We start from the raw sequence: 19036 nt of genomic DNA, 5'->3' as shown, positions 1-19036 counted from the left end.
AATGGCGACAACCAGTGCGGCGAGACGACGTTTTCGTTCGGCGTTCATGTTTAAACTCTCGGCAGCTGAGTTTTCGAAGCCACGCTAACAGCGCAAGCCCGCTGTGGGCGAGAGTATGCGCGGATTGTCCGCTGCGTTCGTGTGAATGCCCGACGTTCAGACCGACTCCCGGATGCACGTGTCACGATAACCGCGCTGACGCGCGCGTACCATCCGCGATTCGGTCCGCACGTCTGGACCCACCTTCATGGAGATACGATCACGTGGTGGGTACACCAGTAATGGCAAGGCTTTGGGTTCGGTTCAGCTACGGTTTCGGGTGAAAATTCGGGTTCTGTTCCTGTTTCGGGTTCAGGTTCGGTTCCGGTTCGACACTATGCTTTAGACAGTCAAAGTGCCCCTGAATTATTTGCTGTCCTTTTCGCCAAAGGTAGCTTCATATTCGCTACTGAGAGCATAATTAGCATTCGACTCGAAGAATTTTTTCTACTGCTAATTGCAACGAAAAATTTAGCGGCAACAACGCGGCACATAAGAGAGCGCGAAGAGTGAAAGAACATCTGGCGAGCGCGGCGCCTTGGCTTTCATGCTCATTGATGGCAAAATCACCGAGGTCCTTATCTGTGGGAATGAATGAACACCGTCCTGACGTACTTCCATCTCTTGGGGACACAGCTGGAACACCTTGGTTACTCTACTGTTGACTCCGTAAATGCATCTCTCAGTCAGACCGCTATCTCATATGCGGATCTGTCCCGCAAATAATGTCACAACTTCGGCTTCAGTGCCCATGGGGATTCTAGAGCACGTCAGAATTAAGCGCTCACCGTCAAAAACGTGACCGCTTTCCACAAACCAGCGCGAATTTCATCGCAAGCCAGGAACAGCAATACATTTTCAAAGCGACCAGTTATATGCATGGACATATCCACAGACCACGTACGGACCTTTGCAAATACATCATCTTGCCCAGTGTAGCAATATATTTATGATGACGATGATCACGTCCACGTTCACACCCCTTTTCAACGGGCTGTCACGTTGTTGTGAGCCGCCAGACATCACAGTGCCCCCTTACGCTGAGTTTGCTCGCGAATAGAGGGCAGCGCGAGATGAGCGAAGAGGACAGCAGTTCCTAGAATTTTCCTTCCCTCGGTGTGTTGTCGCACATCACTCACGTGACCTTTTCTCCCGTGCTCCGGTCCGTCGTGTGGACACTGACGTTCTAGAAGACCGTGGTTACCGCTCCAAACAGTGCACATCTCGGAGATACGGTCACGTTGTGGGTACACCAATAATGGAAAGGCTTCATCGCTCTTAGGCGTTTTTCAATGCCAAATTAAAATTATATATTTTTGTTTCCTCCGATATGACACTGCTCCACTCTTACATCATGGTACTTTTTTTTCGAATATAATCTCATGACACGTGTTTCAGTCAGTAATTAATATACTGTCTCTTTAATGAGCACAGACCTCGATGTTTCATAAATGCTGCACTTACCTCCCAGTATCCAGCGACCTAGTACCAAGCACCCATTGCCAGTAATCCTGCGTTATTCCCAACACTGCTTCGTTATCAGATATGGCAGCTGGTGACTGAGTTCCAGTTCCTCTGGGAATGGGTATTCTAGCCAATATCGACGAGCAGTGCCAGAAAGGAGACAAATGCAAAACAAACCTGTTCATTTTGGCGAAAATGGTGGAGCGAGAGCTGACACGCTGCACGAGACATATTCACTCAAGGCGCAACGCTGACACAGTGCAAATGGTGAGAATTTTGTAGCCCTCCAATCTCCGAGATTAGACATGAAGGCATGCTGATGTCCTGCTGCATCCCAGTCTCCATGGGTCACACATAAAGTATTGCTGATGTCCTGCTCCATAAGGTCGGTGGTCATGTCTTCATGCAGATGATGTTAAACTAGTCGCGAAACCTATGCCGGGTTTTCTATCAGTGACATCACCACATTGCATACCTTGAGAGCCATCCCTAAGCTCATGCCCATGACATTGTTAGGTAGTCCTCAGTAAACATAAACAAACCTTCCCTGTCAGTTAGCTGTGCAGTGAATTCTTCGACGCATCCTGTGCAGCTTGGAATTTCCGCGATGTAGGGAATAGCCTCCGGAACCGTCCAGCCACGAGGGCTTTCAGACCAGCAACACCAGATGCTCCAGCAGGTTTTCCACTTTCTCTTCGTCAACCACTGAGGATCATAGTCAGCAGTCGTGTTGTCCGGGATCCAGGCAGCAGGCGGGGTAGGCGTCCTGAAGCCAGTGTACTCCTGCGTAGAGTAAATATGCCGACTCTAGATCGAGAGCTCCACATTCTTGGAACTGCTGTCGCAGCCTTTATGGCAACACATCTTAGCCAAATTATAGTGGCAATGTATTCTAGACACAATGAACAAATATTACTATGCAGACCAAATACAGCGCGTACTCAGTACTGTTCTCCAAATTATAGTACCAGTATAATGTAAGCACTTTGAACAAATTTTACTGCACACAAAATGCTGAGCGTACTCAGCAGCGTCCTGCCCCACCGCGGTGGCTCAGTGGTTACGGCGCTCAGCTGCTGGCCCGAATGACGCGGGTTCGATCCCGGCCGCGGCGGCTGAATTTCGATGGAGGCGAAATTCTAGAGGCCTGTGTGCTGTGCGATGTCAGTGCACGCTAAAGAACCCCAGGTGGTCGCAATTTCCGGAGCCCTTCACTACGGCATCCCCCATAGCCTGAGTCGCTTTGGGACGTTGAACCCCATAAAACCAAATCATAAACCAATCAGCAGCGTCCTGCTCCGTTGATGTGATCACGTTATCTAACTATTTCCGTGATAGCAGGACTGCGACGCTTTTAAGTCCTCAAATAGGTAAAAAATATTCTCCTTAATAATACTTAACTGGGAACGCGGGCAGAAAATTTTTTACTGGGGAGGAGCGGAGAATTAATTTTTACGTAGGCATGGTGCCTGCGTGACTGTTTTTGCCGCTGCCCGTCGCGTACCCTTGACGCCGTCACTGATTTTCAACGCTTGTTGAGCCTCGTTTTGAGCAAGCATCGCAGGAGTTACCTAACACGACTTCCCCTCAGCGCTTTGCCACCCTTCTTCCTGGAGCACAGCCAGTAATTTTTTCTAGGGCTATCTGTTGTTTTTTTTTTTCAATACATAATGACATGACCATCGACCCGCAAGCGCTAGATTGATTTGTGATTTTGTGACTTGTGATTTTTTTTTCCTTTCAAGAACGCTTGCAATATCGAATGGCGATTCATTCCCGCCACCTGCATAGAGGCGATTACAAACCCCGCCAGCCCAGGAGAAATAAGCCGGGTGCCGCTTCCAAACCTGTCTTCCAGCTTAAAATAAATAGAATTTGCACATGGCATGCTTACACGGAGAAAAATTTGGGATTTACCTTTCTCAGCTCGAGCAGAATACGCCAACGCTTTTTCGAGGTGGTGACCCTGCTAAAAACAATCGCCGCGAGAGGCGTCAATCGTCGAAAGCACGTTGTGGGCATTTAAAGCACTGCATCCAACGCAAAACTGTCGCAAAAGTAGGCCCTCACAGCATACATGTATATTTAGCCGGGCTATGTTGCGTATTTAGCGAATGGAACATATGTGATCGTGCACGGTGGCCAAAGAGTTGCGAAGTCATCTGAACAATGGTCGTCCTATTTAGTTTCATTAGCATGGTATGCAAACCATTTCCTATCAAGGAAGTAGGCTGCTAGGCAAATGTGATGGACATTGAGAGGATTCCGAGACGTGTCCAATGATAAATGATCGGCCACTGCAGTGTCCCCTGCGGGAGAGGAATCAACGCTGGTTCACGGGGCTTTCGCTTGTGCCCCACTAATGGATGAAATAGCATGCACTTCTTTCCATCTGTTCTTCCGAAGCGTACAACTAGTCGAATATTCTTGAGAAATTGGAAGGCCCAGCATCAGGTTTCAAGTGCTCTCGTTTCAATGATGTTTTCCGAGGGTCCTCAACAGTGTGAGACTTGTCCTGCAGCCGACGTTGACGAAATGGTCCGAGCAAAGAAAGTCGTTTTCGGAAAGTGTCTTATGTCGATCGAGATAGCTGTGCCGCACTGACCCATGCCCTCTAGAGATTGCTATCCTTTCGAAAGGGTATCACAGCTCGTCAGCGCCACACACGATGTGTTACACGGTGGAGGCACACTCTAATTAACTTTTGCAACAATTTTTATCCGAGCAAATACCCCCTGTGTCCTGTTTCGCCGGTCACAAAACTACATATTGCAATGCAGCAGATTGAAGTGGCCAGCTACCATATAGTACACCAGGTGACTGTGCTATCCGTGCTTCCGCTACTTGAAGGACGCATCGATGCAGCTGCAGCAGGGGCGCGCCGTAGGTGACACCGGGCTAACCGCGTGCTGTTAAAAAGTGTGACGTCATGGCTGCCAAGAGGCTGCTGTGTCAAGCCCCCCTAATGAACTTGCGCAGGTCACGACTGTACGCAAAAGCGGCGTTGGATGACTGAAGGTGCTGGACGCGTTCTCCAAGTGCGGCTTCGGACGGCACAGAGCTCACCGTCGCCGAGGACAGGCACACGGTGAGCAGCTCACTCATTTCAGCCCGCGCGAGAATGCCGCACCCACAGCTATACGGTCTGTAGACGAAGCACGAGCACGTACAGTCGGACGAGTAAAAGCAGGACAGCGTAGAGTGAAATTTTAGTGCGAAACACCGACTAAAAAATTTGGCTGTGGCTTAGCTAAGGTTAAGCCTGGATATCTCAAAGCGAAAAGCTCTCGCTGCTTTTCAGCCAACTCCCAAGCTACCACTTCTGGATCGGTGTTGATGATGATGACGATGTCCTCAGGCTTAATGGCACATACCCATGGCGGGGGATTGGCCAGGGTGTTTCTGCGCCGTCCGACTGTTGCTTTTTCTTCTCCTGCTATGGCGAGTGTCTGCGCCTGTTCTATGGGGAAGCGCGCCTTATGTACCCCTCCTTACAAATGCGCACTGCGCACGGATGTGGCGAAATGTCAAACGCTAAACAGAGCGTATTTCTCTTTAAATGCCCTACATGAGGCACACACCCTGCCCACGGTTTCACTCAACTTTGTACCAAAATCTATGTCCAACCATAATTGACCAAGCCAAACACGATGGCGACCTCCAAATTTGAATTGAGGCATTTCCAAAGTATGACCCGGGCCACACCCGAAATTTGACCTTAGCCTATTGGGACCAAAGAATACTTGGTATAGGCAAAAACTAGAGCTTTCGCACTAGTAGGTTTAACCAAGTTAAAACCCTGACATCTTTTCTTGGATGCGTTTAGTATGCGCTCCCCGTACTGTCACACTTGTGTTGTAACCATATGTTTATGAACTTTCACAAGGCAACCATTTTTGGTGTATTAATGATGGACCAATCAAGCTCTTCAGTGTGATTTTTGCAATGGAATGACTAATTTTCACAAAACTACCTGGGGCAGAGAGACGACGACAGAACGAGCGTTTTCTCTCAAGTGCTACTTATAGTATACAAGCCACGAAGCTATCCAAACTTGCATTACTGGAAAGACGCGCCGACGCAGCTGCAGTAGGGGCTCGCCGTTGCTCGCACCGCGCTAACCATGTGCTCTGGAAAAGTGTGACATCAGGGCTGCTGTTTGAAGCCCCCGTAACGAATTTGCGCAGGACACGACTGTTTACGAGCGCGGCGTTGGATGCCTGGAGGTGCTGGACGTGTTCTCCACGTAGCTCCAAGTGCAGCTTCGGATGGCAGAGCTCACCGAAGACAAGCACACGGTGAGCACATCATTCATTTCAGGCCGCGCAAGAATGCAGCACAGTTTACTGAATGGTCTGTAGACGAAGCACAAACTCTGACAGTGGGGCGAGTAGCAACAGGACTGCGGAAAGCGCAGTTTTTTTATATGTCTATAGTATGTGCTCCTCATGCATACAGCGACAGCGGTGTTGCAGCCGTGATATTTATGAAGTATCACAAGGAAACCTGTTTTTGGTATACTGAGAGAGCAATCATGCTTGTGTGTGATTCTTGAAGTGAAGCGATAACCTTGACAGGAAGGCCTGAAGCAGAGAGACGACAAACAGAACGAGCGATTACTTTCAACCGTTTTATTTTTTTGGCGGGAAAAGCTTTTCTAGGAATGGCGGAGGGTGGGCACACACAGTTATGCCTGTGCTGTCTTGGTGAGCTTGACGGATAGGCTGCTCACATAGTCATCCGTCAGTGCATGTCAGTAGGACACGCACGAAGGTATACGTCGTCCAGAAAGCGTAACCCCCCCCCCCCCCCCCCCCCCCCCCCCAAGAGGCCATTCACAACCAACAGGCTCATCTCCACCGTCACGTACACCATATACCACTCACCAAGGAGTCGAACAATACATTCAGACAGAAGAATTCCACACCAAACGCAGTTACGCAGGAACAAGCAACCTGTACATTAAAGGGGTCATTTATGATCTCCCAACAAATCGTGGCGTTCTAGCCACGACCGTTGTTATGTATACTTAAAAAAAGAAGCAGGGCTCTACGTGGGCATTTTAGCTAAAAATTGCAATTTGAAGTTGACTCTAAGCCCCTCCCCCGACAGCGCCGCCGTCTGGTGGAAAACCGATGCAAAATCACCTTGACACATTACAGTTAAGCCGCCGAGATCGGCAGTAGACAGAAAAGGGAAGGACACGGACCTCTGTTGCCTTTGTCCCCTTGCCGTCACTCCCCCCCCCCCCCCCCCTTTACCCTCAGCACTCCTATCCCGAACAGCGAGCCACCCACTCCCCTACGCTCGTTACGAGGAGTGCGCAGTTCACTCGTTCAGTTGAGAGAAAGCACGTGAGCGTTGGTTCACGGCGTCATGAATCGCGAGCGCGTTAGTCTTACCTGACTACCACACGGTACAGCACAAGTTTTAAAAATTCAATTACAAATTACTCGTTGCACCAAATGACCTCATTCCCAGTTGTTCCGAGAGTCATAGCGAACAAAATGAGTCTGAAAAACGCAGTCATAACCCATTTAAATGTTATTCGGTGACCGCACCCACACATCACACAGCCATCCTCACTCCTTAAACCTTACCAGTTATAAACCGTACACCGACACAAACCTAAACACACCCGCAAGAATCGGCACGTGTTACATGCGGGCCCTCGGTGACCTTGCTTACATATGCAAGCCCGCACGTCTTGGTTAAGCCACATGGTGTCTTAGCAGATTATCTCGGCAGCAACCTCCCCATCTTTCACTACCCATACATTCAAAACCAAAATATTTCTTCCCCACTCTTCTCTTCCGTGATATGTCAGTGCACATTAAAGAACCCCAGGTGGTCGAAATTTCCGGAGCCCTTCACTACGGCGTCCCTCATAGCCTGAGTCGCTTTGTAAACTCCAATAACCCAAAGCACTCAACTCCTCTGAGAGCGAGACAAACTTGGCTCTCATCTTGCGCCAGAACCAGCTCCCTGGGCGAGTAGGATTGAGCAAGCTTTACACACCCCCAGCAAACGAGTCAAGAAGATTATTCAATTTGATCTACAAAAGACACAAAGTGAACAAGGAAGGGGAAGGGGGCGTCTGTTCACCTGGGCCATACGAAGTCTTCTTGCCGAAACGCTGGCAAGCACCCTGAGGCTTTCCTCTTCCTTGTTCTCTTTGTGATTGCGAGAACCGTCTCGCTACCTTGATCTACAAAAAGGGCACTGACATCAACCGAACTCTACAAGACATATGCACTGCGAAAACAATTCTATCGATTGGGACGGAATCACTTGTCCTGGGCCCCCTCGGCCTAATCCGAACCTCGACAAGGACAACACCCTTGATGAAGTCGAACGATCACTGATTACCATACGCCGCCCAACAGCCCCCGGACCAGACCACATGACACACAAGGTCCTCCGCAACCTTGACGACACCTCACTTTAGGAACTGATGGAGCGCTGCCCTCCACCTGGAAACATGCACACATCACTTTTATTCCCAAACCCAGCAAGGCAGTCATCCTCCGAAGCCTTTGCCCTGTCTCCCTCATCAGTTGCCTGAAAAAACTGTTTGAACATGTTTTCCAGCCAGCACTATACCATCCGTCCCCATCCAGGTCAGGTATGTTGGTGAGTTGTTTAGCCAGGAACTGCACCTTGTGGAGTGTTCTGGATTGGGAGGGTTAATAAAGGTGACACTCCACAAGGTGCAGTTCTGTGCTCCCTCCTACTGAAAATAGCGTTAGCCCACTATCATACCTGACCTCCGCGCGGCACTATACACCTACGACACCACTTCATGGACGACAAAAGGTTCCATAGGAGAGGCATAAAATACTTTACAATATACAGTTGATATTATCACTTCGAAACTGACCTTTATGGGCCTTAAGTGTTTTCCATTCAAATGATCACTCCACGTGATCAGACAACTTCCTCGGGTTCTACGCATACACTGCGACACACCCCTGGCCAACAGACTCGGAATCCTTGGCCTCTATATATACAAGACACTTTGGGTGCCACCCTCATATAGAACTCCTAGACAAGGAAACCGAAATTAACGGCAGGCTTAATTCGCAGATTTGCTATATGCAATCACGGCCTGTCGAAGAGGGGAACCCTTAACATGACAGACGCCCGAATCACCAGCCGATTGAGTTATCACCTTTCCTACCACTTTCTCATCAAAACACAACAAGATAAAGCTGATGTCCTTATCATAAATGCGACCGCCTGAGCACTCCGTCTGCAACTGTCAGTTTGGTACGTTCCTTATTAGATTATGGGTTCACTGTACGGTTGGGCAGGTCTGTCATGCCGTAAAAATTGGATCGAGTACAAAACTGAGGCCTAGCGCTCTCATGTGGCGCATACAGAACAACTCCCATAGTCAACCTCTGTGCAGAAATAAATGAAACTTCCCTTGAATATAGAAGAATCGCTACCAAAACATATATACTATCCAGTTGTGGCGAAATGTCGTTGTTGAATATTATTTACCCACAAACCGCAAGCTACCTGGCCACTGGTATTGCGATTCGAAGAGATATGCCAGAATCTCAATATACAGGACACATTACCTGACAAATAGATTCACAACAGCGCTACGGAACGAGGACAGAAGGAACACGAAAAACACAGGACGGGCGCTGTCCTTACATTTGTGCAGCTGCAGGAAAAATAGTAAACGAGAATCTCACGAACAGTATTATTTACACAGGCCCCCTAATGGTACTGATATCTCTTCACTCTAGAAGTGCAATCACTCCGTCACTGGGTGACACCATTCACAACATAGCAAAAGACAAAATTATGCTGGGTCCCCAGTCATGTCAGAATGAAAGGCAACGACAGAGCAGATTTGTGCGCTGCTGAAGCTTGTGGGAAGACAAAATAAACAATGTATACCATTTAAGGATTGCACGAATTTAGTACAACGTAAATTAAGAAAAAAAAGGGCATTCGCCTTGGAAAAATGAAGTAAATAGCAAACTGCGCTTGGTAAAGATAGCTTTAGGGTGAATGGAAGTCATGTGTGCAGCAGGAACGTTTCAAGCAAGTGGTTCTCTGTCATCTCCGAATAGGCCACACACACCTTACGGACCAATTCCTGCTAACAAAACAAGACAACAAGGATAGCTGCTGAGGTGTCCAACCTCCTTTAAAGGTTTTAATATTAGCCATTTCTAGAAATTCTTTCCTATGTGATCACTAGGTCGCACTAACGTTTTAGGCCCCCTACACCACCGATGATTCTTCACTTTTCTATAAAATTCAGCGGAAAAATTTTCGTAACACCGTATGCTTGGCGCATGATGGCCTTAGTTGCCTGTGCGCCATAAAACACTACACACACACCAACCGCCCGATGCATCCCGAGGTCTGATGGCAACATCAGACAAACCGTTGCATCTCCCCCTCCGTCCCAAAGCAGAAGCCCCAGCTTGTTCATCCTCAACACGTACAGCGCGCCAAAAAGCAGCGGAGCCCCCCCCCCCCCCCCCCCTTCGCCCCCTCCGCTTGCGGTTATTACAAAAGTGCTAAACAACTGCGCGAAGAACCCGAGGAGATTTTAGCGCAAGAAACGTAAGCTGGGGTTACAAGCAAAAGTGCAGAAAAGAATCGCAACACTGGACATTAATGCAAAATGAGGCCCTAACCCGTTAACGATACACAACAGCGCGCAGCTAAACACCAACCCAATCCCACGATCACCAAAAACATCGCACAGTGTTTGTGAACCAACACGCAGAGCTCCCTAGACAGCGACGACTACAACATTGAAACAACTTCCGCACTGAAGTCAATCTCTCCCTCTGTAAAAAGGACACTAAAAATCACAGACTGGGATAAATTCAGGAATCTCCGGAAGAAATCCACTACTGAGATAGAGAACCTTGCAAACTGGGTGAATGCACTCACATAGGACGTCGGAAGTGCCACATCCCGAGTAATCGGGAAACGAAAATCGTGGACAGCAGACTTGTCCACATGTGGGAAACACACTCCAGTATGCAAAAAAGATGGCTGAAAAACAAACACGGCCTCTTAAACTAAGGATAGCAGCCTTAGGAAAAAGATTGAAGCACACGCAGTACATCTAACCCGTCAACAGTGGGACCAGATTTGCAACTGCATGGAAGCAAATCTGGATTTGCTTCCATGCGGTTGCAAATCTGGGACTGAAAAACACGTGGAAGCTTCTACGTTGCCTCTTAGAAGCATAAAACACTAAAGACTTCCAACAACGTAACGTAAATCGCAGCGCCAAGAAATTAAATGTGGAAGACAGCGCTTTGATCCAAAACTTAAAAGACGGGTATCTCACAACCACAGCTAGAAGCCTACCCCTCAAATACTCAAGCCCTCTGAACCCCGTGTTTGACGAAGACATATCGACAAGGGAAGTGAGAGTAGGTATGCACAAGCTGCGCACCATGTCGGCGCCGGGCGCGGATAAAATCACCAACAAAACATTACTGAACCTGGACGAAAATTTGGTTCAAGCCGTAACCAAGCTTTTCGATGAACACTGGAGAGGGGCACCCCCTCCCGGAATGGACCTACGCTAAGGTCACCTTTATTCTAAAACCAGGTAAACCAGTTCAATTGGCAAGTCTCCGTTCCATGTCGGTCACCTCGTGCCTAGGAAAACTGTACGAACACGCTATCCTCAGCCGTTTCCAAACCCACATGCAAAAACACGGCCTCTTCCCCCATGCGAGGCTGGGATTTAGAAGCAAACTGTACACGACGCAGGACGTGATGCTTCAAATCTCAGAAGTAGGGGTATGCGAATATCAAATTTTTCGAATACGAATCGAATACGAATAATCAAGGACAGACACATTTAACCACTACAAAACATTTATTTGAGCACCCAAGAACATCACAGTTCAACTATCAGTGATGAAATGAGCACGAAAGGTGCGTGTGGCTGCACAAAAAGTATCAGTCTCGAGCACTGTTCTTAGAAGAGTGAAAATATCAGAGAAGGTGGCTAGGACACAGCATTGATCAAGGCTAGCTTGCCATAAGCACAAAAGCGCGTTGCTGGGATGAACATAAAAGGTTGTCGGCTGCTCTACTTGGTCAGGCAGAAGTAGTTCCCTTCTAGCTGAAACAACTTCTCCAGCTACAGAAAATGCCCTCTCAATTGGCACTGAACTGGCTCGTATTGAGAGGTATTTCGTGCACTGCTCTGACTATACCAGCTTCGCAGGTATAGGCACAAAAAAGTTCACCAGTGCAGTCAGCTACTGCATGGCCCAACTGTAGTGCCTAGAACCCAACGTTACGCATTGCTCTAGGCGCCGCCATGTTGTCATGTCTGTCGATAGGACTTGCGGACCGAAATGAACGCCGGTGCTCGCAGTAGAATATTCGGCTAGATACGAATATTCGCGTCGTGTCGAATAATCGAAACAACACGAATATGTGGATTTCGAATCGAACACGATTAATAAAAAAATATTTGAATTATATTCGAAAATTTCGAATATTCGCACACCCCTACTCAGAAGAAATTTTACACGTGAGACACGGCAGACGCACGAAACCAAACTAAACGCACTATCTTACTGAGGTGTAGGGGCTAGAACACACGCGTATTTAACCGCCTTTATGAGTAACAGGACGGCGGAGATATGGTTTGGGTCCACACAATCCCTCTCGTTAGCTCTAGAAAGCAGGGGCACATCTGAAGGCTGAGTTTTATCTCCACTACTCTTCGACACCACTCCCATACCCATGGGCCGAAAATTAGAGCGGATCCCACTCCTACGCAGACGACCACGGCAAAATGCCGGCGAAATGGAGGAAAGCCTCCAAGCGGAAGCTGTACGGACTGCGTGGCCTGTATAGGCCTTGCACATTGATTTGTTTGTCGAAGCTAGAAGCGTGTCCCACCAGGCATCGGATCCAGGATCACCGCCGCATTGCCGAAGGAGGAAAGAAACGTGGGCCGGAGACGGGGAGTAGGGGAAGTGAAGGAAAAACTGTATTCACATATTTACATTATTTACATAGAGCGGGACTGAGAATGGCTCTCAGTGGAAGGGGAACGTCTTCGTCAACCGTAGTCGACTGGAGCTAGCAGGCTTCTCTCGGCCACACTCACGGCCGAGTTAAATATCGTTCGGTTTCCCCAGATCCCTGGCTGGGGAATAATGGTCGACGAACACTGTCCAATCGGATGGACCGAAGGGGACGTTCTTGTTACCGCCCACGGCTGGGCAGGTGCAGGTTTTTCCACTCTCTCGCAGCTGGTTGATGAGAGGAGGAGATGCTGACTCATCCAGCGCTGCGGGATAGGAATCTCCCGAAGTCCTCCAGCAGGTGAATAAACTTGCTTCCCCGCCGATTGCCCAGAACGCGAGTCGGGGCCACGGAATTCTTCAATTATCCGCCAGCGTGACCGGCGCCGGCTCGTCGCCTTGGTGTGGTCGCTCGGACAATAACTCCGGCGCGTCCCCGACCTTCGCCTCTATAGTGGTCACCTCCGCTCAAGGAATTTCGCTGGGGTTACGGCTGACAATGGCCCTTGAAATTCCTGCTACACTAATCCGCTGAGGCTCGCAAAGGGCATTCCAAGCATCCCACTTCCCATGGTCGTCGCGAGGTCGTCGGCCTCGATGAATGTTCACGGTAGCTGCTTGATCGGGCCCACGTGGTCCGAGTGGACACAGGTGTGACGGGAACACACAAAGAGAGTTAAGGGGGGGGGGGGGGGGGGTAGAAACACAACAGCACGTCCGCCGCCCGAAGAGGTCTCGTAGTGGTTGCAGCCAACGCTGCTGCGCGCAGAGACCTGGAGTTGTGTCCGTTCGGCTTTTGGTCACAGCTGGGCCCAAAGGTTCTTCTTGCTTCGTTGACAACTGTAACGGTCTCAACCAGCAAGGTACACAGCCCAACAAGCAGAAAGCGCCAAACCGACTTTAAGAACTGCCAAGCTGTTTTCGGTCGACAAAGTCTGTTTAGAGAAAAATGAGCTGTCGCGTGAAATTTACGTCCTCCTCCGAAAGTTTCCAAGTTTGACCAAACCAGAATACAGAGAGCTTGTTTAGCCAAAAGGGAAAAATTTCCTAAAATTTTGGGGGGGGGCCGTAGCACGGTGTATGTCACAGAAAGCCACCGCCCGTGAGAGCACAAAGGGAAGGTGGAGCTGCTGAACACACATACAAAACAGACAAAAATGATTCCCGCTAAAGCAAAAAAAACAAAATACAAGTTTGCATAGCGGATTAACGTCCGGGGAGTCAGGAAAGGGCATTACACGGGAAAGCTTCGGCTGAGGCCATCAGCGTTGCCATTATCTCTTACGTTTCTGCAACGCATGTGAACAGAGTCCCGCAATGCCAAGCTCCAAAGTTTCGCTCTCATCCTTGTACAGGAGAGATATATGAGCAAAAGACAAAAAACAAGCATTAAACTCAATATGAGATTATGCGTCATATCTGCCCCTTGCGCGGCCGCGGTCCGACAGCTGCTTTAGCAGATGAGACATTGCATAATGCTAGGAATTTCAGCTTGCATTTCTGTACAGGAGAGTTAAATGAACAAAAAGAAACAAGCAATAAACTGAACAGGATTATTCCTCGAAACCGTCTAGAAACAGCGTTACGATTAGAGGAATTTACTGGTTCCTATTCTTCAGCCGCCCTCTGCGCGGCCGCGGTCCGATAGCTACTCTAGCAGGTGCAAAATTACACAAGGCCAGGAACTTCCGCTTGGGACCCTGCACTGTTCTTCGTCCAAGTCTCGCGGTTCTGAAGTTTAGCGGACGCTCAGAAAGCAGAATGCGAGAAGGGAGCGAACGAGTGCGAATGCCGTGCCAGCGAATCCGTCTCTCTCGGATCGGGTTCGCGCGTTGCGTTCTCTTGGCTTGTGTTCCCACGGGGCCGGTGCGAACTCTTGAGCACCGAGGTGCCAAATTGGGGTGGCTACGCGGTTCGGATTTTAGTCGAGCATTCAACAAGAGCCGCATTTTCCCCTTGATTAACTCTTCCCGTTTGGCCACCTCTATACGCTTCCGCTCCGTGGAAACCCTCGCTGTTGGTTTGCGGGGCGCGTCACTAGCCATCGCGGAACCGTCACAGGTTAAGTCGTCGGCGTTCGCCTCATTGTCAGTTTGTGATCCAGCCTGCTCTGGCTCACTACCGTGAGAGTTTATGAGGGTTACAGGGTCACGTTTGCCCTCTTCAACCACGTGCTCTGCTGGCGCCGCGACCTCACGAGCCTTCGAAATGGTAAGGACCTGCGCAGCATTATCTCCAAAACAAAGGCCTTTTTCTTGGGGCAGCATATCCAAGCGATTAGGGAAAATCGAGGGATGCTGCTTAGGCAGGTTTTGGGAGACGGCTGTCTCGGTCAGACGCACCTCGAGCGGGCTCTCGATCGCGACGCGGGCAATGGGCAAAGACACGCTGGTTTCAGTGGAGCATAACTCATTTTCGGGTGTTTGGTCGCGAACGGCTGTCGTTCCCTGATCGTTGAACTGATCATTGTTTCGAGGCAGCGCTGAGGCGCATTCCTCGCTTACAATAGAACTTGCAGTTGCCACTTTCAGCGCGCGACTGCTTTCTGGAGGACTACCTTTTTGCGCTGCGCCTACGCCTATCTGGGTTGCAAGGACAATCTGTGCGGCATCGCGCTTTTCAGCTAACGCCGCGCTCTGGCTTGGAGCTCCACAGTCGCTGTCAGGTTTGCCCTCTTCAACTACGTGCTCTGCTGGCGCTGCGAATTCACGAGCCTTCGAAGTGGTAAGGACCTGCGCAGCGTTATCTCCAAAACAAAGGCCCTTTTCTTTGGGCAGCATATCCGAGCGATTTGAGGAAATCGAGTGATGCTGCTTAGGCAGGTTTTGGGAGATGGCTGCCTCGGTCAGACGCACCCCGAGCGGGCTCTCGTTTGCGACGCGGGCAATGGGCAAAGACACGCAGTTTTCATTCACGATTTTAATTTCACTTCGCGCCGAAACCTCCTGATTTAATGTCGAATTCCTCTCGGCGCGCTTCGCCAGTAAAATTTGCAACTCCAAACGCATTAAAGCAAGTTGCCTTTCATCGGCTTCCTTGAGACGAAGGCGTTCTTTTTCTATCCTGTCAGCCTCCTCCTTAGCGGCTTCCTTGCGGTAAAGGCGTTCTTTTTCTATCCTGTCAGCCTCCTCCTTAGCGCCTTCCTTGCGGCAAAGGCGTTCTTTTTCAATCCTGTCAGCCTCCTTCTTAGCGGCTTCCTTGCGGTAAAGGCGTTCTTTTTCAACCCTGACGGCCTTCTCCTTGCGTTCATTTTCAACCCTGTCGGCCTCCTCCTTAGCGTTCCTGATTCCCTCCTGAATGACTTCCCAGGTCTCCCAAATTTTGTCACCCTCCTCCTTAGCACCACATTCCTTAAAAGCCTCAATCAGCTGCGGCTTTCTGTGACTCTTCCTGGCCTCAATACCCAGCTTTTCACACAGCAACATCAACTCTGGCTTCTTTAGCTTGCTCAAATCCATGGCAATTCCCGAACGAGGACTTTCAAAAATAAGCTGCTACGTGAAATGCTTAAGCGAGCACGTGCAGAAAAACAATCTACAGGTAGTGATAAATTTCCAGAGTTATCAAGCCTGGCAGATTCTCAAAGAAAGTCAAGCGCTCACCACTGCTGAAGCCAGGACCAAGCGTGGACGATCCCGCCGCTGCCCACCAGTTGATTTGTTTTGCCGATGCTAGAAGCGTGTCCCACCAGGCATCGGATCCAGGATCACCGCCGCATTGCCGAAGGAGGAAGGAAACGTGGGCCGGAGACGGGGAGTAGGGGAAGTGAAGGAAAAACTGTATTCACATATTTACATTATTTACATAGAGCGGGACTGAGAATGGCTCTCAGTGGAAGGGGAACGTCTTCGTCAACCGTAGTCGACTGGAGCTAGCAGGCTTCTCTCGGCCACACTCACGGCCGAGTTAAATATCGTTCGGTTTCCCCAGATCCCTGGCTGGGGAATAATGGTCGACGAACACTGTCCAATCGGATGGACCGAAGGGGACGTTCTTGTTACCGCCCACGGCTGGGCAGGTGCGGGTTTTTCCACTCTCTCGCAGCTGGTTGATGAGAGGAGGAGATGCTGACTCATCCAGCGCTGCGGGATAGGAATCTCCCGAAGTCCTCCAGCAGGTGAATAAACTTGCTTCCCCGCCGATTGCCCAGAACGCGAGTCGGGGCCACGGAATTCTTCAATTATCCGCCAGCGTGACCGGCGCCGGCTCGTCGCCTTGGTGTGGTCGCTCGGACAATAACTCCGGCGCGTCCCCGGCCTTCGCCTCTATAGTGGTCACCTCCGCTCAAGGAATTTCGCTGGGGTTACGGCTGACAATGGCCCTTGAAATTCCTGCTACACTAATCCGCTGAGGCTCGCAAAGGGCATTCCAAGCATCCCACTTCCCATGGTCGTCGCGAGGTCGTCGGCCTCGATGAATGTTCACGGTAGCTGCTTGATCGGGCCCACGTGGTCCGAGTGGACACAGGTGTGACGGGAACACACAAAGAGAGTTAAGGGGGGGGGGGGGGTAGAAACACAACAACACTCGCTGACCGAATCCTGCTGCTCCACCCGACTGCGGGCCGTCACAAAAAGGGAAAACCCTCTATACAAGTGACGGTCGACGGCCTCCCAGTATCGGAGGTACAGAAACTCCGCATCTGGGAACGTTTGTCCAAACACACGGTCATGACACATCAAAGCATCAGGCTAATAAAAAAAATACCAAACAAGCATTCGTGATTAGCAGAATGGTATACTCACTGCCCTATATTCCACCTCACAAAGATAGAAGAGGAAAGAGTTGTGGGTTTCTAAGTGGACACAGGCCACCACCCACCGCGGGTTCGAGCTTCGCGCGAGCCAAGGGCCCCGATCAGCCGTCACCACACACACACTGGGACACCGATGCGGCGCACTCAACCTCCGCTGGGAGGAGAGCGATTCGCCGCAAAGAAATAGGCCTCCAAGTTCACAAAGGAGACGTTTATTCACGTCTTCCTTCAGCAAGTACACAAACACTCAATAGTCACCCCGTCCCGGGGGCGCGCGAGGAGCAAGGCTCCGCTGCGCGCACGAAGCGACTCGAGTAATGCGCGCCGCTAGCACGCCGCTGCAGGAGAATGTCCCCGCGGCAGTGCTGTGATCTCCCTCTCGTGTCGACCGTTGGGCCGGTTGCGAGAGAGAGTGGGCAATCAACGCAAGGTACGCCTGTCTGAGGTCGCTGGACCCCGCTGGACAGGCTCGAGCCGCTGCAGGTCAGAGGACACGTGCGGGCGAGCTCGAGTAAGCACTGGCCCGAGCGGCAAAGGCCGGCAGGGACAAACAGTAACGCACGCACCTTTCGCTGTCTCGGAGGGATCTCTCTCTCGGCCCCGCTCGGACGGTCGCGCGGCGCGCGGCCGCCCAAAGCGGTTCCCGAATTCCCGCCAAAAGGCGCCAATGGCAAAGGCCCTTGGCGAGCCGGGGCGGAGCTGTGGCTAAATGACAGTGATTAGTCACCCAGCCGCCTCTCCACCGCCTGAGGCGGGAGCAAGGGAAAGAGGAGAAACAACGCGGGAGGCCGGCACAGCCGCGCAAAGGCGACGGCGGAAAGCCAGGATTCCCACATCGTAAACGTGCTAATAAGACAGGGAGAGATGATCTCGCCTATGCTATTAACCGCATGTTTACAGGAGGTATTCCGGGGCCCGGAATGTGAACAGATGGGGATAAGATTTAGCGGAGAATACCTTAGTAATCTGCGATTCGCTGATGATATTGCCTTGCTAAGTCGATCAGGGTATGAACTGCAAAGTATGATCAATGAGTTATACTCAACCGTCTAGGAAGAAAATATGGCTGTTTAGGGCAGGTAGTGACAGCTGATCATGATCATGAGAGGGAACTAACTAGAAGAATAAGAATGAGGTGAAGCGCATATGGCAGTTTACCAATACCCCTCAAGAGAGAAGTCTACAACCAATGTATCTTACCGGTACTCACCTATGGGGCAGAAGCGTGGAGGGTAACAAAGAGGGTTCAGCTTAAAGACAACGCAGCGAGCTATGCAAAGAAAAATAATAGGCGTGACGTTAACAAATCGGAAGCGGGCGAGGGAACAAACGCGGGTTAATGACATTCTAGTCGAAATCAAGAGGCAGAAATGGGCATGTAATGCGAAGGCAAGATAACCGCTGGCCCTGATGGGTAACGGAGTGGATTCTAAGAGAAGGCAAGCTCAGCAGGGGGTTGCAGAAAGTTAAGTGGGAGGATGAGATCAAGAAATGTGTAGTAATACGGTGGCCGCAGCTGGGAAAGGACAGGGTAAATTGGAGAGACATGGGAGCGGCCTTTGTCCTGCAGTGGGCGTAGTCAGGCTGATGCTGATGACAAATCGGGCCTAAATCCGCCTCAAGGGACTTCAACCAACAGGCTCCTCCGCATGTGGGTCCGTAACACTCTACAAGAACTGTCTGAAGCCCGTTGTACTGCTGGCTATCCTCCACAAACACAGGCAGATACATCCCC

General features: G+C 50.3%; 1 protein-coding gene across 1 annotated transcript in view; it reads left to right on the top strand.

Annotated features, from left to right (window-relative positions):
- Positions 1 to 19036, top strand: part of LOC149340957 (uncharacterized) — a 69614-nt gene that overhangs the window by 9238 nt on the left and 41340 nt on the right. Inside the window, exons 2-3 of the mRNA XM_089549898.1 lie at positions 4483 to 4591; positions 5691 to 5801. Coding sequence (XP_089406024.1) covers positions 4483 to 4591; positions 5691 to 5801 — 220 coding nt within the window. The remainder of the gene's footprint in view (positions 1 to 4482; positions 4592 to 5690; positions 5802 to 19036) is intronic.

The sequence above is a fragment of the Amblyomma mixtum genome, chromosome 6 (genome assembly GCF_055824585.1).
Source record: "Amblyomma mixtum isolate Tamu chromosome 6, ASM5582458v1, whole genome shotgun sequence".
NCBI lineage: Eukaryota > Metazoa > Arthropoda > Arachnida > Ixodida > Ixodidae > Amblyomma > Amblyomma mixtum.
Note: the sequence above shows the minus strand (reverse complement) of the source record. Positions and strands in the feature narration are given on the sequence as shown.